This window comes from Rosa rugosa, chromosome 4 (assembly GCF_958449725.1).
Source record: "Rosa rugosa chromosome 4, drRosRugo1.1, whole genome shotgun sequence".
NCBI classification, from domain to species: Eukaryota; Viridiplantae; Streptophyta; class Magnoliopsida; order Rosales; family Rosaceae; genus Rosa; species Rosa rugosa.
In genome coordinates, this window is record NC_084823.1 from 9,307,200 (window position 1) to 9,333,183 (window position 25,984).

General features: G+C 40.8%; 2 protein-coding genes and 2 long non-coding RNA genes across 4 annotated transcripts; 2 read left to right on the forward strand and 2 right to left on the reverse strand.

Annotated features, from left to right (window-relative positions):
- Window positions 1–1,515: 1,515 nt before the first annotated feature.
- Window positions 1,516–4,870, reverse strand: LOC133707416 (uncharacterized). The gene is made up of 3 exons (XR_009845112.1): window positions 3,544–4,870; window positions 2,794–2,870; window positions 1,516–1,767 (listed from the first exon to the last, which is right to left on the reverse strand). It is a non-coding gene; the product is annotated as an uncharacterized LOC133707416 (long non-coding RNA).
- Window positions 4,871–7,541: 2,671 nt separating this feature from the next.
- On the reverse strand, window positions 7,542–11,950 carry LOC133707141 (uncharacterized). The gene is made up of 3 exons (XR_009844935.1): window positions 11,103–11,950; window positions 10,353–10,429; window positions 7,542–9,326 (listed from the first exon to the last, which is right to left on the reverse strand). It is a non-coding gene; the product is annotated as an uncharacterized LOC133707141 (long non-coding RNA).
- Window positions 11,951–14,910: 2,960 nt separating this feature from the next.
- LOC133707140 (nicotinate phosphoribosyltransferase 2-like) lies at window positions 14,911–16,722 on the forward strand. Its single transcript, XM_062132681.1, has one exon. The coding sequence runs from the start codon at window positions 14,911–14,913 to the stop codon at window positions 16,585–16,587; it is 1,677 nt and encodes a 558-aa protein (XP_061988665.1). The 3' UTR covers window positions 16,588–16,722.
- A 7,503-nt stretch (window positions 16,723–24,225) lies between these two features.
- On the forward strand, window positions 24,226–25,467 carry LOC133744286 (protein Rf1, mitochondrial-like). The gene has a single exon (XM_062172422.1). It carries the CDS (start codon window positions 24,226–24,228, stop codon window positions 25,465–25,467), a length of 1,242 nt encoding a protein of 413 aa, XP_062028406.1.
- Window positions 25,468–25,984: the final 517 nt, after the last annotated feature.

Below are 25,984 nucleotides of genomic sequence, written 5' to 3' on the forward strand. Positions count from 1 at the left end.
TGTAGGATTGAGTTTCAATGTTGATTTTGCACTGTTCTATCTGTTTGTTAATTTTGAAATTGAAGTAGTCTGTGGTGCTAATTTCTTCAGTTTCTGTTTCTTTTATTCTGGTGTTCTGCATTCATTTTCTTAAAACTTTTTAGCCATATGATATTATCAGCTTTTGAAGGGTTGGGCATGAAGAGATGCTTCTCCCTTGGTATCTCCAAAAGGACAAACAACCTGTAATTGTTGTCATGCTAGATTTACATTTCCGAAATTGAAAAAAAAAAAACAAAAAAAACATTGAGGGAACAAAAGCAAACTTGAAAGTCCGGAGTTTTTTTTTTTTGGGCCAAAAAGAAAGTCCGGAGTCTAGTACAAGGAATTCCTGAGGTTTTGAAGTGTCTGCAGTTTGTATTTTTAATTATTTATGAATTTCAGCTGCCAAAAAAAATTTATTTGTGCATTCAGCATCATCATCAGTGAATGTAATTCAAAATTCTACTAAATTTGTACTTACTAGAGCAACAACTTCAGTATATAAGGAACTCTTCTTGAACAGCAAAAGTGCCATCAAATCGATACCAATTCACATAACAATAAAAGAATATTATTTACTTAAGTAATAGTGGTAATAACAATTTGAAAAGATTTAACATCTACAACAATCCTAGACTTGCATATGCACAGAGCAAATTCAACTAGTGACAGGAACAAATTAGCAGCTATCATGATTTGATCTAATATGCTTCATCAATTGAGCATGGTTCCTTCATCACCAACCAAATAATAGACCATCATTGGCTCCGAGGTCAGCTAGTATCTGAGACAAAGATGGCCACTGGTATACTGTCAAGTACTGATCTTCAGAGTAGAATTTTAAGTTGTTAAACCCATCAGACTGGAAGTAGGCACAATCCATATGAATGACATAATTATCACCTGCAAGGTTAAATTTTTGATCTACTGATCCTGGGAGGGGGAGCTGCTGTTCCATACCAATACAGCCTTGCACCTCACTAATACCATCTCCTTCCAAGTTGATGCGATTCTGATCCAGTGTATATGTATCATATCTCCGGTTGGATTGGGCTGCAGCGCTGGCCATGATGATGATTTCCATCATGAAAAGACAGAGGCAAGTGTGTCCCTCCACTATGTAATAATTAAGAAAAACAAGCTGCTTAACAGTTAACACCATCAGCAGCTCTATTGACAGCATTCACCATTAATTATATGCTCCAACACGTACAATCAATATATCAATGATATAGATCGATCTACTGAAAATCACTAATAAAATAGTAGAGAAGTTTATAGCACCAGCACCCCTGATAATCCACGAGAGAATCTTCATTGAAACTAGTTAAAATGGGAAGGGCTGCTAAGGTATAAAACCAGCTTAGAGAGAATAGTGTTTCTACCCTTCATTATATCATCACTAGCATAAGCAGCAGCTACACTGGCTTCATCATTAGGAACAGATGGACTCAGAATCTGTCACGCCCCGAATTTTGAATAATCAATTCAAATCCGAAACATGAATAATAACAAATTACAACTAACATCCTGAATTTTTTTCTCACAAACAACCACACTTCACAACTCTCAAATTTACAATAACCCAAATCCTCAAGTTATTTATTACAGCACACTCCCACCAAATCAAATTGTAATGCTCAAATGCGCTTAACTCGCCTCACTATTACAATTGCTGTAAAACTATAACCATTGCTCTAACCGCACGATCACCGTCCTGGTTCTCCTGTCCTGTAGGATTACCCGCTACACGATTTGAATAGTGTACCGGGAGTTGCAACAACACAAAACCCGGTAAGCTTTTTACAGCCAGTATGAGTAAACAAGAAAGAACTGTTGATTTATTAAATTACAATTCAAGTAAAATTCAACAGTATTACGTCTGCAAAGAGACATCAAACCACTCATGGAAAACCACAAGGAATACATTTTCACAATCCTCAAATCACAATACACCACACTGGTCCTGCAAACACCCAACCCACATAACACCACTCTGGTCCATCCCAATAACACGTTAGAGCTCTAACTGCCTCGTTACCTCTGACACCTTGGCCTAGGGTCAAGCAACGGCAAAAATACTTCGGTTAACACTATAACCGTCGCGCTTTGGACATCCCCATCCTCAGCACCATATACTTCGGTTAATAATAAACCGTCGCACTTTGGACATCCCCGTCCTCGGTACACAACTTCGGTTAATAATAAACCGTCGCACTTTGGACATCCCCGTCCTCAGTACACAACTTCGGTTAATAATAAACCGTCGCACTTTGGACATCCCCGTCCTCAGTACACAAACACTCCGGTTATCCATAACCGTCAAACTTCGGACACCTCGTCCTCAGAATCCTACATTCTCCAACTCTATACATACTCCAATGTAAATCATGAATATTAACAAGAACTCATCAATCATGATCATCACATATAAATATGATAAGTCAAATTTCAAACCATAATAAATAAATCATCACAATTCCACACTCTTCAATGTCACACCATTCCACATATAATCACGTAAATATATATATATATACGTAATCACCCACTCAGGAATGACCACTAATACCAACTATAGTTCACACAAGAAAATCATGAAATTCATTTTGTATAATTAAATCATTTTACTTACCTATGGACCGTAGTTGATCAAGTCCATATGATTTAAAACAAATATTTATTCCATAAATATTTTCACACAATTACTACAGAAAATAAAGTAATTAAAGGTACTCGGTTCGTAATATGAACCACGTGAGGTTTACTCACCTCTAAATTCCCGCTGCGTCTTCTTAACAGCTCAAAACAACGATCCGAAATCGTTCACCAATCAATCCATCAACCACCTAGTCAAACACGATCTTAACTTAGCAATCATTCATAAACCACACATATACAGAAATCCAACGGTCGGATCGAAATTATATGATGATCCAACGGTCGGATCCTCACGGATCGCCCTTAGGATCATCCTCCAATATTATCACGAAGATCCAACGGTCAGATCTTCTCGAATCATCCTTACAAACATCTCCACAAAATTATATGAAAATCTGACGGTCGGATTCTCACGAATCGCCTTCCGAATCACTATTTCTCAATTATACGAAGATCCAACGGTCGGATCTTCGCCCATGACCACACAAAGCCACTGGGATAGTCATAAGATCATCATAACAAAACTACAAGTCCATCTGACGGTCCTAACTTCACATATTACGAATCAAACGATCGAAATCGATCGAAACGTAAAAATTCATAACTTAATCATATGATATCCAAAAATTGCGTATAATATATCAAAATGATCGTATTGAAATATAGAATCTGAAAATGTACAGAAACCATATTTTTGATCCCCGGAGGTGGCCGGAAAGGGCCGCCGGAGTTAGTGGCAGAGCCGCCGCCGACCACCACCAATGGTGTCGGGGCCGGGCTGCTCTTCTTCCTCTCATCATGCTTAACAACTTTCATAACTAGCACGAAGTCTGAAAATGACCGGAAGGGGTCGAAAATTACCTTGAACAGTATGAAGGTGGCCGGAATTTTCCAGAAACCGGCGAGAAACTGCAGAAAACGGCGAGCTCCAATTCGACGTAAAAACGTCAATTTAAGGCTTCGATTCCTTCTGAAGAGTTGTTAAGAAACTCAAGAAGAACTCACTGGTTCAAGAATCACAGAAAAATATGGTCTGTAGCTCGAGATATACCGATCGAAAGCTTCGGTGGTCGGAAAAATTCCAGAATTTTGCAGAATCCGGCAAGGCTTGATTTCGACGTCAAAACTTCAATTTCAGGCTTCGATTCCTTCTAGAGAATTGTTCAGAACTTCCTTATGAACTCAACAAGCCAAGAATCACAAGAAACGATCGTGTATAGCTCGAGATATCTTGATCCGAAGGTTGGTTGTTCGATCCGCACGGGTCGAGCTCCGACGAACGTGAAAACGTTCAATCCAGTTCCGATCCTTCTTGGTGCTTGTATAGGAAGATGAGGCGAGCTCAATGAGCCAAGAATCAAGTGAAATGGTGCTCTGTAGCTCGAGATATCGAGTTTGGAACGAAAACGAGCTAAACCGGACTCGGGGTCGCCGCCGTCGCTGCCGGTCGTGCCGCCGCGCAAGGTTACCTCCGGTAGCTGCGCAAGGTCGAGGCGAAGCCGTGGAAGGTGGTCTGAGGTTGTTTGGTGGTCTGTGGTGGACGGTGCAGCACGATGAACAAAGCTCTGTTTTGTTTCTTCGACTGTGACGAGAGGAAACGAGAGAGAAATAGAGAGGAAAGGAATTAAGTTTCTGCTGTCGGTCGATCGAGTGTCGGCAACAATTCATAGTGCTCTAATCGACAATCATCATGAAAGGTAAAGAATGAAATGATCATGTTCCTTGCTTTTGATTAATTATAAAAAAATCCGGTTATTACAATCTACCCCCCTTAAACGAATTTCGTCCCGAAATTCAAGCACCCAATTCCACAAAGAGCTGTGGATACTTCACTCTCATGTCAGACTCTAACTATAGAATCTCCATCTTTTCCAAATCTGTAGTAATCTACAAAGCCTCAGCCCTTTGTATAAAAATACATTCCTATGGCCACTAAATCCTTTCATCACAAACGTAAACTCACAACACAACTGCTCAACATCACTCCACATCAATTACACAAAATCATCACATGGATCATCACATAGATCATCACTTAGATCTTCACAGAGATTATCTCATAGATCCTCACATAGATCTTCACCCTGTACTGGCATACAAGCACAGTAAACACTCCCACAAAGCGTTTCGCTACTCAATTAGCATCACTCAAAACAAATCATCCCCAAAAGCACGCCAATAAAATATGTCACCCAGTGACGATGACTTGGGCTTGCTCAATCCTTGGCTAAGCATTAGGGCTGGCTAATTGGGCCGAAGAAACCGAACCATTCACATTTCGAACCGGCCCGAAACAAGTTGGGTTTAACATTTGGGCCTACCATTCGGCCGAACAATTGGGCTTACTATTTGGGCCTACCAATCGGCCCACCAACTTTCAGCTCGACTACGGTATGAAATTGTACATACCGTATATACGTATGCATACCGTACAGACCGTATATATGTATGTATACCGTACAACTGTATATACGTATGCATACCGTACAGACCATATATACGTATGCATACCGTACAAACCGTATATGCGTCCGTATATCAAGCATATACGGGATCCAAAAATATTTGTAGGAGGTAAGGTTCGAACTCCAGACCCCCTAAACCAATGCTTCTCTCCCAACCACTGAAGCAAGAGCTGCTTTCATTAATAGAAGCACACGCGTTATATTTATTATGTCCTAAGCGAACATAAATAAAATATATCAGGAGGCAAGTCTCGAACTCCCGACCCTTTAAACCAATGCCTCGCTCCCAACCACTGGAGCACAAGTTGTGCTTAATAAAATGTGTACAAATTTTATACTTATTATGTCATAAACGAACATAATAAAAATAAACGAGAGGCGAGGTTCGAACCTCAGACCTCTTGTACACGAACTTTACACTCAACCACTCGAGCACGGCTGCTCACGTTATTATTCATACCAATCCTTTTATTTAAACCAACTGTTTCAACTGTTTCAACAATTCGGCCCAAAACATCCAAGACTGTTGCAGAAACCCAGCCCAACGTATCCAAAACTGTTACAGAAATCCGGCCCAACTCATCCAAAACTGTTTCAGAAATCCGGCCCAACTCATCCAAAACTGTTTCTGAAACTCGGCCCATCAGGCCTCCACCCACAGCTACAGTGATGCCTTGATCCGAGACAGGCCCAAGTACGGCCCACTTGTGTCACGGCTTATCCCTTCCGTGATTTACGGCAGTCAAATCTGCTTTCGGCTACAGCTGTCTGCCACAGCGCCTCGAGATTCCCTCGGTCCCCTTACACGCTCAACACGCGCCAACAGCTTTTCCGGGTTTCGGGGCGACTTTAATCCAACGCGTGGATTCAAATTCTGAGATCGTTCATCCAACGGTGGAGATCTGCTCACCTTGTTCTATAAATAGGTGCATTCTGGAGACGCGACTGTTCATTCCAAAGGAAAAGAAATTTTCTTCCGAGCTCAAGCCTTTCTCTCTCAACTCTTCAGCCTTTCTCTTCTCAAATCCCCAGTTTTTTTCACTCTCAAATCTTCAATCCTTCTCTCTCAGATCTTTTCTTCCATTTGAAGATTCGATCTCTTCTTTCCTCTGAACTTTCAGATCTCCAATACCCCTTCATCGACCTTAATCCTTCTAAGGTCAATCTCCCACAAACACTCAACAACTTCGTTCTTCAATTTACACTTCCTCTCAACTCATCACCATGGAACCACGAACTCTGCAACTAATGGAGCTACAAACCCAGCAACAAATCGAGGATGGAGGAAACAACCAAGCAGCCGGGAGTAGTGCCAACACAGATTTCTGGCGAAGCCGTGCCAGGTGGGTTCCTACTCCAGATCAAATAAGGATCCTCAGGGATCTTTACTACGACAAGGGAGTTAAGACCCCAACTACAGAGCAGATTCACGAGATCTGTCTCCAGCTGCAACAGTATGGACAGGTTGAGGGCAAGAACATTTATTTTTGGTTCCAGAATGTCAGGGCTCGAGAGAAGCAGATGAAGAGGTGCAATCAGGCTGCTCAAGTGCCCATGGGAACTAGTTCTCCTGGTACTGGTGGATCCATTGATCTCAATTTTGGGTCCACTGGTTCTACTGGTGCTGGTGGATCCATCGACATCAATTTTGGGCCAGCTGGTGGATCCATTGACATCAATTTTGGGTCCACTAGTTCTACTGATGATGGTAGATCCATTGATCTCAACTTTGGTTCCACCTATTCTACTGGTAATGAAGGATTTCTTGATTTAAATTTTGTTTCATATTCTTCCTCACACTTCAACACTAATACCAGTACAACTCTTTTGGCACAACAGGAGGACAAACATCCCTGCAACAACGAGGAGGAGATCACCAGGAGGTTGAAACTCTTCCTCTGTTCCCCGTGCACGGCGAGGACGTCTTTGGTAACCCGAAGACTACTTCTGAGGAAGGTAGCGCATTTGGTTACTATTCTGGTGGCTCAGGCGGTTACAACAGTGGCTCTAACGTTTCTCTTGAGCTCAGCCTCAACCCATCCGGAGCTACCAATTAGGCTTAGTATAGCGTAGTTCCAATTTCCTTTTTGTAATATTAAATCAATAAGATGGTGTGCATGTTTTCTTTTCTTTTTGTTTAACCAACAACAACACCAAGGATCGAACCTTGGTCACCCAATACTATTTTCAAAACCATAAACAACTCTACTGCACACATCAATCATAATGATTTATCACAAACAATCAATTAAGTTGCACAGGGGTCTAGCTAGCATCCTTAGAGTCAAACCAAACACAACAATTTTGTCGTTAGAATTAGGGTTTAATAAAGCTAAACACATCCTGAGTTAGCTAGGAAAAAACCACATCCTTAGAGTTACTCATACAAATCTTATAAAATCTCAACCATTTCCTCTATTAATTTCTCCATTAAACTTACCACAATTCATACCCTATGAATTTACGATTTAGAAACCGAATCAAACTCCATATCGCATAGTAATTCACTTGAACCACTATGGATACCCAACAATGTCACTACAATCAATACCCAAAATTGCACTTAACCATTTCTCCTAAAATCCATCACCACAGAAACACACCCTCATCTAATAACATTTACAGAGAGTTGACTCTAAATCTCCCCATTAATTACCGACCAAGATCAAATTCCATTTCAAAACTTTAAGTGTCCCGCCTACTTAAACTTAAAACACAACAACCTCAAATTCACTTCAGTCCAACTCCATACTACGATCCAAAACTTAAGAAAACTAGTTCACAAAATCAATTTCCTTCACTTAAATAAAACTATGTCCACAAGTCATAGTCAGGTCAACAGACCAAGGTGTCCAAACGGAGAATTTCCAATCCCTGTTTACAGGTGTCCTACCACTTAGAATACAATCAAGATAAAGCCTAGCTTTATCTAGCCCCCATAAAATTCCTTGTCACACAAACTACCACTAAAGCACTACCAGCACTGCCACACAAGCACTACTACACAAGCTGCCTATCACATAAGCATTGCTACGAAAGCTGCTACAAAATCATTACTGGCACTGCCACAAACGCTGCCATATGCACAAGTCTACTATAGACATCAGGGAAAAACCCATACCTTTACTCATAACTTTTCCTTCTAAAAGTTCATCACGTTGTGTATATAGCGTCACTACAAAACCTTCTCAATCTATACTAATAACTCAATCTCACACAAGATTAGCATAGTTATCTCAAAGCCACTTTAAACACATCACCCATGCCAATTACTAAAACCCCACTAAGACATCTCGTTACAAAACAAGATATCTATTATTTGACATGTATATCTCATCCAAAAACATATGTACGTCCAACTTAAGAAGGCAAACTTTCTATCCATTAATACTCGTATCCACACTAGGTATGTGCATAGGTCCACATCATGCCTTCAACCAAACACTTCAACATCCAAAAGAACCTCACTTCCATAAAACAATCCTCGTTGACTTAACAGAGTTGAATCAAGAGGTTCCTATTCCTCAAGGATTGTAACTCGCGGCCACTGAACTTATTCCCATACGAACCTACAAGACAACTGTAAGGTTCTAAGTACAACCCCTTCGAATATCCATCACCTAAGGAGTATAGTATGCTTGGCTAATACATGTATAACACTTAAAACACAGTATAAGTCAAATACAAATTCATATTAACCAAGTCAATACTATAGGGAAGGTATTCACGTTCCTAAAACGACCTAGCGGTCTAAACAACTCCCAACACTCACGCATACCCAATGACTTAGCCAATACCGAAGAGCACACGATGGGGATCCGCTGCAGACGGGCCATCACTCGGAAGGTATTGACACATCACCAAATATGCACCTTACGCTCTGATACCAAACTGTCACGCCCCGAATTTTGAATAATCAATTCAAATCCGAAACATGAATAATAACAAATTACAACTAACATCCTGAATTTTTTTCTCACAAACAACCACACTTCACAACTCTCAAATTTACAATAACCCAAATCCTCAAGTTATTTATTACAGCACACTCCCACCAAATCAAATTGTAATGCTCAAATGCGCTTAACTCGCCTCACTATTACAATTGCTGTAAAACTATAACCATTGCTCTAACCGCACGATCACCGTCCTGGTTCTCCTGTCCTGTAGGATTACCCGCTACACGATTTGAATAGTGTACCGGGAGTTGCAACAACACAAAACCCGGTAAGCTTTTTACAGCCAGTATGAGTAAACAAGAAAGAACTGTTGATTTATTAAATTACAATTCAAGTAAAATTCAACAGTATTACGTCTGCAAAGAGACATCAAACCACTCATGGAAAACCACAAGGAATACATTTTCACAATCCTCAAATCACAATACACCACACTGGTCCTGCAAACACCCAACCCACATAACACCACTCTGGTCCATCCCAATAACACGTTAGAGCTCTAACTGCCTCGTTACCTCTGACACCTTGGCCTAGGGTCAAGCAACGGCAAAAATACTTCGGTTAACACTATAACCGTCGCGCTTTGGACATCCCCATCCTCAGCACCATATACTTCGGTTAATAATAAACCGTCGCACTTTGGACATCCCCGTCCTCGGTACACAACTTCGGTTAATAATAAACCGTCGCACTTTGGACATCCCCGTCCTCAGTACACAACTTCGGTTAATAATAAACCGTCGCACTTTGGACATCCCCGTCCTCAGTACACAAACACTCCGGTTATCCATAACCGTCAAACTTCGGACACCTCGTCCTCAGAATCCTACATTCTCCAACTCTATACATACTCCAATGTAAATCATGAATATTAACAAGAACTCATCAATCATGATCATCACATATAAATATGATAAGTCAAATTTCAAACCATAATAAATAAATCATCACAATTCCACACTCTTCAATGTCACACCATTCCACATATAATCACGTAAATATATATATATATACGTAATCACCCACTCAGGAATGACCACTAATACCAACTATAGTTCACACAAGAAAATCATGAAATTCATTTTGTATAATTAAATCATTTTACTTACCTATGGACCGTAGTTGATCAAGTCCATATGATTTAAAACAAATATTTATTCCATAAATATTTTCACACAATTACTACAGAAAATAAAGTAATTAAAGGTACTCGGTTCGTAATATGAACCACGTGAGGTTTACTCACCTCTAAATTCCCGCTGCGTCTTCTTAACAGCTCAAAACAACGATCCGAAATCGTTCACCAATCAATCCATCAACCACCTAGTCAAACACGATCTTAACTTAGCAATCATTCATAAACCACACATATACAGAAATCCAACGGTCGGATCGAAATTATATGATGATCCAACGGTCGGATCCTCACGGATCGCCCTTAGGATCATCCTCCAATATTATCACGAAGATCCAACGGTCAGATCTTCTCGAATCATCCTTACAAACATCTCCACAAAATTATATGAAAATCTGACGGTCGGATTCTCACGAATCGCCTTCCGAATCACTATTTCTCAATTATACGAAGATCCAACGGTCGGATCTTCGCCCATGACCACACAAAGCCACTGGGATAGTCATAAGATCATCATAACAAAACTACAAGTCCATCTGACGGTCCTAACTTCACATATTACGAATCAAACGATCGAAATCGATCGAAACGTAAAAATTCATAACTTAATCATATGATATCCAAAAATTGCGTATAATATATCAAAATGATCGTATTGAAATATAGAATCTGAAAATGTACAGAAACCATATTTTTGATCCCCGGAGGTGGCCGGAAAGGGCCGCCGGAGTTAGTGGCAGAGCCGCCGCCGACCACCACCAATGGTGTCGGGGCCGGGCTGCTCTTCTTCCTCTCATCATGCTTAACAACTTTCATAACTAGCACGAAGTCTGAAAATGACCGGAAGGGGTCGAAAATTACCTTGAACAGTATGAAGGTGGCCGGAATTTTCCAGAAACCGGCGAGAAACTGCAGAAAACGGCGAGCTCCAATTCGACGTAAAAACGTCAATTTAAGGCTTCGATTCCTTCTGAAGAGTTGTTAAGAAACTCAAGAAGAACTCACTGGTTCAAGAATCACAGAAAAATATGGTCTGTAGCTCGAGATATACCGATCGAAAGCTTCGGTGGTCGGAAAAATTCCAGAATTTTGCAGAATCCGGCAAGGCTTGATTTCGACGTCAAAACTTCAATTTCAGGCTTCGATTCCTTCTAGAGAATTGTTCAGAACTTCCTTATGAACTCAACAAGCCAAGAATCACAAGAAACGATCGTGTATAGCTCGAGATATCTTGATCCGAAGGTTGGTTGTTCGATCCGCACGGGTCGAGCTCCGACGAACGTGAAAACGTTCAATCCAGTTCCGATCCTTCTTGGTGCTTGTATAGGAAGATGAGGCGAGCTCAATGAGCCAAGAATCAAGTGAAATGGTGCTCTGTAGCTCGAGATATCGAGTTTGGAACGAAAACGAGCTAAACCGGACTCGGGGTCGCCGCCGTCGCTGCCGGTCGTGCCGCCGCGCAAGGTTACCTCCGGTAGCTGCGCAAGGTCGAGGCGAAGCCGTGGAAGGTGGTCTGAGGTTGTTTGGTGGTCTGTGGTGGACGGTGCAGCACGATGAACAAAGCTCTGTTTTGTTTCTTCGACTGTGACGAGAGGAAACGAGAGAGAAATAGAGAGGAAAGGAATTAAGTTTCTGCTGTCGGTCGATCGAGTGTCGGCAACAATTCATAGTGCTCTAATCGACAATCATCATGAAAGGTAAAGAATGAAATGATCATGTTCCTTGCTTTTGATTAATTATAAAAAAATCCGGTTATTACAGAATCACAAGAAATTACCTTAACAGGATCTGCATTCTCCATTAGACCATTAGCATCACTGGAGGACTGGATATTGGGAGAGCAGTGGCCACTATTAAGGCGATCAGTAGTAATAGAAAAAGTAGAAATATAAATCACTATAGTGCTCGAAGTATTTCAAGTAGCTAAACTACCTACGGCAGCTCTAGGATGATTACTATAACCAGCATCAATAGCAGGGAGAGAAGTGAAATCAACAGTGATTTCAGAGGTTGCAATAGTTTTCTTTTGAGCCCATACCAAATTTTTCTTTTGAGCATCAATAGAAGCAGGCATAGGGGCCACAATAGCTGAAGCAACAGATTTCCCTTTAGACTCAACAGGATCAAGTTGAAAACACTTATTTTTCCTTGCACCACTAGAAGTAATTCTGTCAACCTCAGTGCTTATATTCCCCTTGTTTTGAACAGACCTCCAAATTTGGACTATCTCAGGTTGAGTAAACATGCCCGCATTAGAGTGTTCATGACTACCTCAGAATCCTTACAAGATTGAAGCACATGAAATCTGGGTCCAATAGCAATATTCACCGCAGATGAAAGAGGCTTTTTTTTTTTCCGCATAAAGGAGATAGTAGGTTTAATAGAAGTAGGAGGAACTCTGTAGCTTCCCAGGCAGGGGAACAGTAGAAGCAACATTCTTAAGCCTTTCCTTTTACTCAGAACATTCCATGATCGCAAAGCCCCAAACCAACCATATTAGCATCCTTCAGAATCTTCCCAACAGTAGTATAAGGTAAAGAGCTAGAGCTAGGAACATCAACAACATTATCCATAGGAGTGACAGGCATCTCAGAATCATCATTCTCAACACACCATCTCTAACATGCCCAATTGACCAACATTTATAGCAAACTGGTGGAAGATTCTCATACTCAAGTTGGGTGTAATAATCCTTAACACAAAATTCAGTCAGTACCACCTTTAACAAACAATATCCACTGTAAGTTTTCCTCTTACGTGATTTTGTGAAGATTTTGCATATGTATGTCCATAGGACGTTTTCTTTCTAATTTTCTAAAACCTGTTTGTTTGTAAGGTTCAGAAGCTAGTGTGATCAAAAAGAGAACAACTAATGATGTAGTAAGTACTAATCAGAACATATCTATTCTTACTCAATCTCTTATGGTTGTCTCAAGAATGTACCCCAGCTTTGAAAACCATGATCTCTTCTTTGCTGAAAGACAAGAGATGGTACAGAACTCGAGAAAAAAGAAAACAAAAAGAGGCAGATTTGTCATCAATTGGGTATAAGAAACTGTTTGGCTCCAAAACCAGTTGGCTTGCAAACTGTCTCTTTTGAGCGAGTGATTGCGCAGGCGTGCCAGCACCGCGGGGTGCAGTCGTTGGGGTAGTCCCTTGACCTGACTTCTTCTTCAAGCGCTGTGGACGAGGAGAGCACCAACCTCGTCACAGGGTTCTTCTCTAGCCTTTCGGAAAAGGACTTTTGCCTTACGGATAAGGACTTTGGGTGTGATCTCTTCGGTCACCAAAATCGATACTCAACGTTGTAGGTTGAGCAGAGCAATCACTGGGAAATCTTGAGAAAGCACGGGGTTTGCTAAAGCGTATCTTTAGCTTCGCTGGGTTGCGAGGGCGTTACCCTTGCTTCGCTGGAAGTAATGGTGGCGGTTGCGCTCGCAGTCGGCTCCTGGGGAGACTGGGACTGGAAGTACGGTCGCCGGGTTTCAACAAGGTTGAAGGTTTGCTCCGGGGAGGCTTTGTAATCGCTAGGATTGATTGATATGAGAGAGGTCTCTGTTTTGTCCTTGAAACCTGGTATATATACCTAGGGTTTCGACTGTTCCTTGTCATAGAAGGGATATTGATTGAAGTTTCCTATTCAATCCTCGCTACCCGACTCCAATAAGGTTTCGTTTTCCTCATGGATCACGGAATGGGTGAAGTTGAAACCCAAACCCGAATAGGCTTATTTTTGGGCCGCACGTATCGGCCCGTTCTGCTAAATCCACTAAAGGATCTTGCCAAAATTACTTTTGGGCTCAAACAGAAACCACAAATGAATGTTTAATATGGTTAGACTAAAGGGACCACAAAAACCTAATTCAATCTTTGAGTATCTAAAATTAAATTTGACTAAAAATGTAGTTACTAATTAAGAGATTGGTTTCATAGCAAGAAACCCAATCGGAGAATAAAATACCTCAGAATGTGTGCACTAACTAACCGCAGTTGTCCTGGCGGCAGATAGATGAAGCTTGATGAGAGAAAATCGAAGCGGGGATTTCAATTTACTTGAAGTAAATTCAATATTTGCATGAAATTAAAAAACAAAGTAAGAAGGCTAATGCATTGAAAAAGGCTAATAAAACAAACTTTTCAATTTACTTGAAGTGATGTCAACTCATCTTTTTTTTTTTTTTTTTTATAGAAAAATTCATTCAATCAAACGAAAAACATACAATGTTGTAGACATGCACCAAAACTCCATGGAAACGCAGTTACAGATACGATGAGGGCAAAGGGCCTATTTCCAAAGCTACATCAATAATATGAGCCTCATCAATAATATGTCGGCTCATCTTTAAAAAGTGATAATAATTTGCTCATAAGATGGATTTACTTTTCGGTCAGCAACCCTTTTAAATTGAGCTTGGGCGCTTTTGATATCAGCTCAGTCGGTTGTTAAATCTTCTTCTAATCGAACTACTATTCTAAAGGAACAATAAGATCGAGCCTGATGTATTAGGAGTTCTATAAGAACCCATAGTGGTATACTACTTGAATACTATTTCTATTTTCGATTCGTATAAGAACTTTAGACCCTCCTATATATTGACCCTCCTATCATACTAAATTGATTTAGGCTTAAGAAAGTTTTTGGCTGCTGGTCCAATTTTGATATATAGCTATGGCGGCCATATCCAACGGCCAGGTCCTCGCCGGCCCCACCAATCCAATGGTCACGCCTCTCCTCACCGATCTCTACCAGTTCACCATGGCCTACGCTTACTGGAAAGCCGGCAAGCACAAGGAACGAGCCGTGTTTGATTTGTATTTCCGCAAGAATCCATTTGGCGGCGAATACACAGTGTTTGCTGGATTAGAAGAATGCATCAAATTCATTGCTAATTTCAAATTGGCCGACGACGAAATCGATTTCGTCCGCCAATCCTTGTCTTGTTCATGTGAGCTAGAGGAAGGATTCTATAAGTATCTGAGTGGAGTTGACTGTTCCGAAGTTGAAGTCTATGCTATCCAAGAAGGATCAGTCGTTTTTCCAAAGGTTCCCCTCGTTAGAGTTGAAGGACCAATCGCTGTGGTTCAGTTACTCGAAACTCCATTCTTGAATCTCATTAATTATGCGTCATTAGTTGCTACAAATGCCGCAAGGCATCGTTTCGTTGCTGGAGAATCTAAAATGCTACTTGAGTTTGGGCTTCGACGAGCTCAGGGACCTGATGGTGGAATAGGGGCATCTAGGTACTGCTACATGGGAGGATTTCATGCAACAAGTAATGTTGCCGCTGGAAAGATATTTGGGATCCCGCTTCGTGGAACACATTCACATGCTTTTGTCAGCTCATACATGAGCCCAGACGAGATTATAGATAAATCACTTCATCATAGCAGTGATAAGCGCAGTACTTGTGCGGATTTTGTTAGCCTGGTTCAGACTTGGTTGAGCAAAATTCAGTCGTGGTCAAATTCATTAAATAATGGTACTTTTTTTTGTGAGACCAATCATAGTGAGCTTGCAGCATTCACATCGTATGCCCTGGCATTCCCTGATAACTTTCTAGCTCTTGTAGACACATATGATGTTATGAGGAGTGGAATTCCCAACTTTTGTGCAGTTTCTTTAGCACTCAATGATCTAGGGTACAAAGCAGCTGGCATTAGGTTGGATTCAGGTGACCTAGCATATCTCTCCTCTGAGGCTCGAAAGATTTTTCTCATCATTGAGAAAGAATTTGGAGTACCTGGATTTGGAAAGACGGTTATCACAGCTAGTAATGATCTAAATGAGGAAACTTTGGATGCTTTAAACAAACAGGGCCATGAGGTTGATGCATTTGGAATTGGGACCCATGTAGTTACTTGTTATGCTCAAGCTGCTCTGGGTTGTGTTTTCAAGCTTGTTGAGATAAATAATCAGCCTCGCATCAAACTTTCTGAAGATGTCACAAAGGTCTCCATCCCTTGTAAAAAACGATCTTACAGATTGTTTGGGAAAGAAGGTTATCCCCTGGTAGACATAATGACCGGAGAAAATGAACCACCTCCGAAGGTTGGAGAACGGATCCTGTGTCGTCACCCCTTTAATGAATCGAAGAGAGCATATGTAGTGCCGCAGCGTGTTGAGGAACTTATGAAATGCTTTTGGCATGGTCCAGGTGGAGTGAGAGAAGATCTGCCACCATTAAAGGACATCAGGGAGCGCTGCATCAGCCAACTCGGGAAAATGCGTCCCGACCACATGAGGAGACTAAACCCCACTCCGTATAAGGTTAGTGTAAGTGCAAAACTGTATGACTTCATTCACTTCCTATGGCTCAATGAGGCACCTGTCGGGGAGTTGCAGTGAGACTCATTCTGTAGTAGCAAGGGTAACATGAAGCAGTCCACATATCGCAGAGCAAGCAATGATTAAAGGTCTAGCCGTTTAGGAGCTTCTTTAAATAGTTTACCGCATACACATGAATGTCCAACACATAATTAGTTCAAATCCTGCAGTTACAGCATGCTCATAAACCACAAGGTAGTTTCTAGGATTTTGATGCCTAAACAGTATTGAAACAGCTAATAAACCAAAGTTTGTCAACAGTAACCTCTGACTTTCTAGTTGAATTTGAAGTATGAATCTTGCAAGAAGATTTGTGTTTTTGATGTAATCCATTTTGATACTAGTTTCTTTAGCTGTGTGGCAGACATGTAGCTGATTCATAGCACACTTGTTATTAATTTAATATTTCTTACAGTTTATGATTGTGACAAAGGACAACAGTTGTTTTTCATTTCTTTAATATGGCATTCATCATGAATGGGCAAGGTACATATAGCAGTGTTTTGAGAAGTTAAAACTGCGAGTATTCTTGCACTCGAGCTTTTTGACAATGTTCTACCAAATGTGTTAGGTTTATGGTATGATAAGCTAGCTAGGTTCATGTCCCAAGGACAAAAGCAAGTCTTCTATGTGGAAAGTCTCTTACATTGGTATTTGGTATGGTTTAGGTCTTTAGGAGAATTGTGAGTTGAATGCAACCCAACAAGTTAGTACATTCTCTTTTGGTGCAGGAGCAAACTATCAGGAGCAAGCAGCTTTTACAATGAAAAATGGAAAAATGAGGAATTCAGTACTAGAACTGTAGTTTCAAATGGCTCGAAAAGCAAGTTTTGTAAAAGAATCGAGTAGCCTTCCTTTATTTCTCAAAGTTATGGTTGATACATGTTTGGAAGAATGGTAGATATATGGTCAGAGAGGCATTGGATAGACTTGATTAAGATGAGGATAGATACTTATAATGTGCTTGAAATAAGTTATGATGGATTCAGGGATAAAGAGAAGAGTGACCAGAAAGAACATTGGATGCAGAGAAGAAGATTGCATGTTTCTTCAGAGGCTAGTGAACCTGCCTTATAAAGAAATGCACTTGAAAGTCGATCCTTCTCAAATATGTGCAGCCCATTATTGTTTAAGATTTGAAACGCCAACTTTCTAGATGTGCACTTTGAATTATCCTTAAAAACTAACGGGTTTTGGAATGCCGTGAATGCCTTCTAGAATCCCTGCAATATTGTTTTCAACCAGATCAAGGGTGCCACATTTAATTACTCTGGATGAAAGTGTGAGGTTATATTAATTTACTTGCACTGGTATATTTTCCTTGCATTGGATTTGTCCCAAGTGGTTAAACAGTTGGTCTTGGCCTCAAAATGTTGGTAACTCTCATTCCTCAAACTTAGAAACCAGGCTCACTCAAAAATTGAAGGTAGATATCCTTTCCACCAATCTATTGTGTGGTCTTACCTTCTTGTTGGCTTTGTGAAACTGAATGTGGATGGCAGTAGTAGTAGTCTCTGCCCTGGGATGTCTGGTATTGGTCTAATTAGCACTTGGGGGATGTAATCAGGTCTTCTATCATTACTTGTGAGGTCTTGGGGATTGGCTTTGGGATTTGTTCCATGACCTCAGACTTACCTCTGATCTTGGTCATAGAGCTGTGCTGGTGGAACCTGACTTGAGTTCCATTGTTTCTGTTGTTCCAACTAACTAGGAAAAGGTGCATCTTCTCTATAGCCTCATATAAACGCAAAGAGTTGTCGGGAAGGAATTGAACTAGTGTCCTGCCCCATACATAGGCAGAAAATCTGTGTTGCTGACTCTCCTGCATTTCATTTTATAAGAGCCTTTTGGGAACCACTGCTGCTCTGCACCAGTAAGAAAAAACAGTGTTTCATTTGTAAAGTTAGGTATGTCAAGCACTGTAACATTGGCATACCTGACCTAGCACAGTTGTGGCTATACTAAGGCTTCCAGCATACATTAGACATTTTAAAGTGAATCCTTTGTAGGAGTAGACCTGAGCTGCTATCCATCTTTGAAGTTCAAAAGATATTTTGACAGGATTACATGTCCATTTCAGAAGCTAAGAGCATGTGGCTAATGGTATAATATCAATGCATTCAAAATTTTCCCTCCCTCATGGGCTCTGAGGATGGCACAAGCTAATAGCTGATGCAGCATCTTGATGAGGAAATCGTTAAGCTTTTCTCATATTGCTGGTCGAGATTTCTCTTAAATCAGTAGGTAAGGATGGTGGCAGACTGGCAGTAAATGTGGATTGTTTTGTTCTTAAAAAAGCTGCAGCTCCTCATACTAGAGGTTGTATAAACGTCATTTCCTTTTCAGCTAGATTTTTACCCCTATGAATTGCTCACATCAATAATAACACCACGTTGTAGTTCAACCGAGATTTTTTAACTGAGATTTTTTTGGTGTATACTTACCTTCCTTGAACTTCTTGGTGCAGGAAGAATATGGACAGTTGGTTTAAATATTTTGACCTCTCCCTATAACACACATACACAGGGTCGTGATTGCATAAATGATACTCTGATAAATTAAGAAGTTTAGCATATTGTAGTTTGACATCCCAAAATCGAGTTGTTTCGTCTCTGTATACAATTATGATATTCCCCTCCAGTCTTCTAAGCCGAATCCCTGTCTAATGGAGTCTTTCTTGTTGATGAGGAAACCACCACCACCTCCATCATTTGCTTAATTGCATAGCAGGAATACCTAACTAGGCCTGTTAGACGATATTTCCTTCTCAGTCTATTGTGTAGGTATGTCGAATCGAATCAAAAACTAAATGCATAGATTGCTTGCTACAACATGCATGTGTTATGGCATCAGTCTATGAAGGCTAAGGCTGTATCCTTTCATAACGGACTATCTGTATTGTTTCTTTTACAGGCCTGTTTGATAAGCTAATTGCCTTGTTTCTTCTGCAAGCCGACCTCAAATGAGCTATAAAAACGAGACGGAGTTTGCTGTTGAATCAATAGATAAGTTCTTAGCAAACATATTCGATCAAGTCTCCCTTAAACATGTTGTATGTGAAGCAAAATTTATAGCTCTTGCAAATCTGAGGCATTTTTCAAGGGAAGACGACAAGTAATATATATATTAAATAAAACAGAGAAATACAATGCGTTGATATTAAAATACATCAAAATTGAATAAAGTAAAGAACATAACAAGATATATAAATTAAAAGGAAACAGAAACCGAACAATATACCAAAAGACATCGAACAATGGATTGTGAAGATCATTTAAACAGTATTTTACTCGAGTTATTTAATCTCAAAAAAATTGAAAATGACCAAAATCATTAACATTGGAAAAAGTTCACTAATTTGGGTCACCTTTTTTAACCCTAACATAGGTCATCGTCATAGTTTTAGGCCCACCTTTTTTTTAGTCATTTGTAATTTTGTTATTTCTAAACGGAAACGAGGGCTAACTTGAACAAAATAAAAAGACCAAAAAAAAAATAATTGCAAATAACAAAAACAAGAGGGGGCCTAAAAGAAATGGAAACTATAAAATAGAAACCATTTCTCTTCGTTGGTACTGTTCTCTGCAGCAGAGCTACCGCCGGAGATTCATCGGAGGAAGGTGAGTGCTCTTCTCTTCTTCTTCTTCATCTTCAGTTATCGTCATTGTCTTCTTTTGAAACCCTAACAGAGGTTATCGATCTGAATTCTCACAGTAGCTACTGCTTAATTTAATTTGTTTCTGCTTGAAAACCTAGCTAGCTTAGTTTCACTGAATTTTTCGTTTCTTTACACACTAGGTCATAGTCTCCTCGAGAGCCGATTGTAGTACCACGACCAAACACCAACACAGACACAGACACATTCACAACATCAAAACATCTCTAAGATGATCTAAGTTCTCTCTAGAGCAACCTCTCTAAGAGCAACTCCTTTCCTTCTCTTTCTCTTACCGGTGATCACACTCCTAGTCCTAGTCTTCTCAGAAGCCGACTTTCAGTGCCACCAAACCCTCTGTCAACGTACTTCGGTCCTAGTCTCCTCGAGAGCCGATTGTAGTACCACGACCAAACACCAACACATTCACATTCAACAACAACATCTCTAAGATGATCTAAGTTCTCTCTAGAGCAAACCTCTCTAAGAGCAACTCCTCTCCTTCTCTTTCTCTTACCGGTGATCACACTCCTAGTCCTAGTCTTCTCAGAAGCCGACTTTCAGTGTCACCAAACCCTCTGTCAACGTACTTCGGTCCTAGTCTCCTTGGGAGCCGACGGTAGTGCCACGACCACAACGGTTACGGAACCAGCCAAGCAAGGGTAACGCCCTAGCAACCCAGCCAAGCTAAAGTCACGCTTTAGCAAGATTTCAACACTTCCCGGTGATGTCGCTCTGCTCGATCTACAATATTGAGTATCGATTGTGTTAACAAGAAGAAACTTCAGCAAAGTCCTCACCACGAGGCAGAAAGAATCCCCACGACGAGGTTGGTGCTCTCCTCGTCTACAATCGCTTGATAGAAGTCAGGTCAAGGGACACCCCCGACGACCGCACCCGAACGGTGCTGGCACGCCCGCGCAAGAAAAGAGACTGTTGACCAGCTGCAGCAAAATTGGAGCCAAACAGTTACAAGGCACTATATATACATATCAAAATCCCTAGCTAACTTGTCCTCCAAGAAGTGGAAATTCAAGTAGAATTCATCTCCCTTTTCTAGATTGATTCATTCCTATTGTTATGATTTGGTTGATATCTGGAATCTTAACAATTGAAATCTATAATTGACTCGAACTCTTTCCTTGTGAGGATTCATTCCTTGAACGGACTCCTCGGCCGATGTCTGTCAATTGGGCTTGGCCAAGCACATTTAAACTCCTTCTTAGTCCATCTGTGTAGTCACTCATTTGAACTTGGATTTCCCAACCATGTAACCATGTGATCCACTTTCATCATCTTTTGGGTCGATCGACGCAAAATCTCAAATCTCGGTCGAGTGACCGAGAAACTCTTATTTCGATAAACACCTTCATTTTGGTCGTACAACCTAAACTCTATATTCTCGGTCAACCCAATTAATACTTATTTGGCTAATTTCCTCATCTCAGCTAAATGACCAATTAATTTCATTCTCGGCCGAATGATCAAGTAACTTCATTCTTGACCCTTAATTAATCTCGGCCAAAACTCTCTCTCATCCAAAAACTAAAGCTTAGTAGGTCGACGTGCAAAAAACAGGTGCAAACAGGGTGTCAATCCATTAATATTGAAAATGAACGTAATATTACAAAGAAACAGCTCATCCAAAACTTGGGCTGCGGCAAGATTGAGCTATCCTAGGGAGCCCTATGGGTGAAACCAAAATGAAACAAAATAATCAGGGAGAACCTAATATGCAATATTATCCTAAAGAATTAAGACCAAAGTAACTAGTAACTTGGCACTACTAGGGAGAGTTCCAAAATAGCTTAAGAGCTAACCCTAATTTATTCATAAAGCCCTAAGACCGCCCTACACAAAGGGGGCGTCCCCAGAGCACTTGTTAGACCTATCCCAAGAAAGCAGACAGACCCAAGTTCGCCATGCCCTTATTGATTCCAAAGAAACCCAAGTAATCAAAGCTCTAGGGTTGACAGCTTCTGCGCCCACTGCTGCAACCCTCGCTGCAGCATCTGCCTCTGCCACCACCCAATGATCTCACCCAAACAACGCTGACATCCTTAGTCAACCATGTCCAGAATGGCATCTCATCGCTCGGCAAGCCTAGCCAACCTAAATGGAGTGTAACTCCGGCCAACTACCTTTGCACCTTCCTCCATCCTCTAGATGGAGAGTCGCTCCGGCACTGTCCATGGTGTCTCTTGCATGGTGGATCGGTCACGCCTACCTCTTATTTCGTCCAATCCGCTCTGCAAAGGCTTGGGTTACAAGTGCGGTGATTAAAAGCCAACCCAAAGCCACTGACCCTCGGTCGTGTGAAACTCAAGGCCATCGTCCTCGTGACGCTAGACTTAAACACGCGCACAGCTATAGCATGCAATGTAATACCCGAGAACTTTATAAAGTACATATAATAACAAGATGCTTGATGATTTGAAATCAAGTATCAATTTATAAGGGGTTGATGAAAGTTCATGGTACAGCGAGTTCGGAGGAATTTTAGAATACTCGGATTACATATTATGAAAAAAAATAAGAAAAAAGAAGAAGAGAGAATTAAGTAATTAAGACTGGCATCACCGTGTTTGATTCTCATGAAGAACTCATTAGCTAAACCATGGGTTGATGAGGAAACGTTGAGGTACACACTCCATCCTTTTCAACTAGAAGGCGATATGCAAGAGTAGCGGCTCTGTTAAATTCCCCTGATCAAAGGTAAACTTGTTGAAATTCTGGTAATTTCAATTCGGGTTCGGGGTGTTACATGCAACCCGCCCCAAAAAACACCTTCAAGACCAGACCAATTGGCCGATTCCGGCCTGCCGCCGATGTATCAGCTAGCAACCGCTTCGCCGGAAACATCCTCTCGAAGAGGTAACGACGCCGCTTTACCTTTCACTGACAAATCCAGAACACCCTCCACAAAAAGAAAGGAAGGAAGGAGAAAGCCAAGGCCAACGCAAGACTCCAAATGGGGATGATGCCAGAACCGGCGACTCCGAAAGCCTACGATTCGCAAACAAAACTCAGACAGTTTGGCGTCCAAGCTAAACCATTGCAAAAGTCCTCATTTTTGAAGTTAAGTAGTTGTGAGTTCAATGTTTTATTTTTTATAAAAAGACATGCAATTGTGTTTGTTTGCAACTTTGCAGTATTGATTTATTGATTTGAGGCAACTTTAGTCCTTATGTACTGTAGGCATTGATATTTGATATAATATTTTCAGATTCCAAGTATTTTCGAAATTAGTGACTTGTTTCTCACATTGTCGTGAGATTATTTTCATTTTGAAAGTCAATTAGATGTGGAAGTAAAAATACACCACAAATTGACCATTTATTCGAGTTAGTTATTTAATCTCAATTCAGGAGAATGACCAGAATTATAAAACATTGAAAAAAAAAAACAAAAAACGAGGGATAAAAATGCAAAATTAGAAAGGGAACACTAGGCGATTTGAACAAAATAGAAATAACAAAATTACAAATAACTATAAAAAAGGTGGCCTAAAAATAAATCGAGCCTATAAAATACGGGGCGCGGGTCGTTTTATTTTTCACATTTTCAAAATTTGCGCAAAGAAAAAAGAAAAAAGAAGAAAATAGAAACCACTTCTGTTCCTTGGTACTGTTCTCTGTAGCAGAGCTACCGCCGGAGAACCATCGGAGGAAGGTGAGTGCTCTTCTTCTTCTTCTTCAGTTATCATCATTGTCTCCCTTTTGAAACCCTAACACAGGTTATCGATCTGCATTCTCACACACTAGCTACTGCTTAATTGAATTTGTTTCCAGTTATATTTCTTCTGAATTTTTCGTTTCTTTTAGGCTCTAGGGCTTAATTCAAGTTTGAATATTTACAGTCCGGTGATATTATACTATTTGTTTTGAAGTAGAAAACCCTAACTTTAGTTATTTGGGTCTCTTGGCCTTTTCTCTTTTACACTAGAACCTCAGTCAAGTTCTGATCTTTCTGGGTTTAAACTTTGATTAAACTACTTTGATTCTATGGCGGAAACTAGTTCCCCCAATTCTTCTGCTGATGACCTCAAGAACCATGTAATGAAGATTTTCGAGGAAGCCACCAAAGACTGTGAGGACGAGTGCTTGAAAAGAGTATTTGGCACCATTGGGAGGAGCTACGATTCCCTTAACGATTATTCGATTATGTTGTTCAATTCTATGGCAGATACCGGCATCATTGACAGAGCTAGAGAGATGTTTAAGCCTGTCTCTGACTTGGGCATTCTGTCTCCAGTGGCTGTCTTCACCATTGTGATTATGCTCTACGCCGGTGAGCGCAAGGCCAAGAGTGCTCTCAAGGTTTTCCAGCACATGATAGCCACTGGTGTCAACCCCGCCTGCTACACTTATGTTCAACTCATCACTGTACTTGCAACAGACTTTTCCAATGTAAAGTTCCTTAGGTATGCCAAGAAGTATTTTCTTGAAATGTTGGATAAGGGGATGAAGCCCAGTCCTACACCCTTCTGGAAGATTATGGAGGCCATTGCCTACCGAGAGCCAGTGGAGAAGGCCAAGGAGTTCCTTGAGCAGATAAAAGCCAAGGGGTTCGTGCCTTCCGACAGTGGTTTTCACTACAAAGAAGCCTACCTCGCCGAAGGAATGCAAACACTGAAGATGTATGCTGATCTTGTCCACAATGAGACCATTGACAAGGATGTTAGAAAGTACTTCTACGTGTTGCGCGCCTGCCCTGGCCACGCTGAAAAACTGGGGAGCATAATGTACAGTGCTTTGATAGATGATGGAAATATAGACGAGGCCACAGAGTTCTTTAACGAAGTTGAGGAGACGGGTATAGAGCCCATGGTCCTAATCTACACCGCTGTTATTGGAGTCTATCTCTCGTTTGGCAAGACCAAGGGTGCTCTGGAGGCATACCTGGCCATGTTAGCTGCTGGGGTTGCCCCCAACTCCTACACTTACACCGTTTTAATCAAGGGACTCAGTGCTGACCCCAACTTCTTTGGAGATGCCAAGAAGTATTTGCTCGAGATGATGGACAAGGGGAAGCGGCCCAATGCTGCTGCCTTCACTGCGGTGATAGAGGGCTTTGCAAAGCAGGAGGACAAGGCAGTTGAGGAGGAGGGAAAAGAGTTTGTGCAGGTAATGATGGATAAGGGGTTTGTGCCTAATGCGAAGGCAATGATGGAGGTTTTAAAGGGTAGACCAACATCGGTAATTAGAAGTGCCATGAGTATTGTCCTTTCCACCTTGAAGCAGTGATGCTCTGGTTCATGGATGTTATACCAGCAAACTTTAGGATTAGGAGGCTTCAGATATGGAGGAGCTAGTGAGAGTAGAAAAATGGTTTTCAGTATAAATTTTGTGCTGTTCTTTATTGTTGTGAATGTTGACATTCAAGTATTCTGGTGCTAATATGAATTTAATGCTACATCTGTAATTGTGCGGTAGGCGTTGTTGATTCACGCACGCTATTAATTTTAATGTTTTATTCATTGATTTTTAGTCTTTTACAACAGTTGTTTTTCATTCCTTTAATCTGTCATGCATGTAGATACTAGATAGTGTATTGAGAAATGAGAACAAATGAAATTGAAACAGGGAGTATTCTTGCATTGGGAAGTTTTGAAAAATAGAAGTATTGCATTTTGATAGTTAGCGTGCCAGAGATGTTATTGGCACACGGCACATCTTAATAGCACAGAATCACTATAGATGGACTGAAGCATTGGCACACCTAACGTAGTTATGGGTTGTCCATGTCTTTCAGTAGAACTTA

Bases quoted from the DNA above. Each gene is read 5' to 3' on its own strand.
- LOC133707140 (XM_062132681.1), top strand. From the start codon at position 14,911: ATGGCGGCCATATCCAACGGCCAGGTCCTCGCCGGCCCCACCAATCCA.
- LOC133744286 (XM_062172422.1), top strand. From the start codon at position 24,226: ATGGCGGAAACTAGTTCCCCCAATTCTTCTGCTGATGACCTCAAGAAC.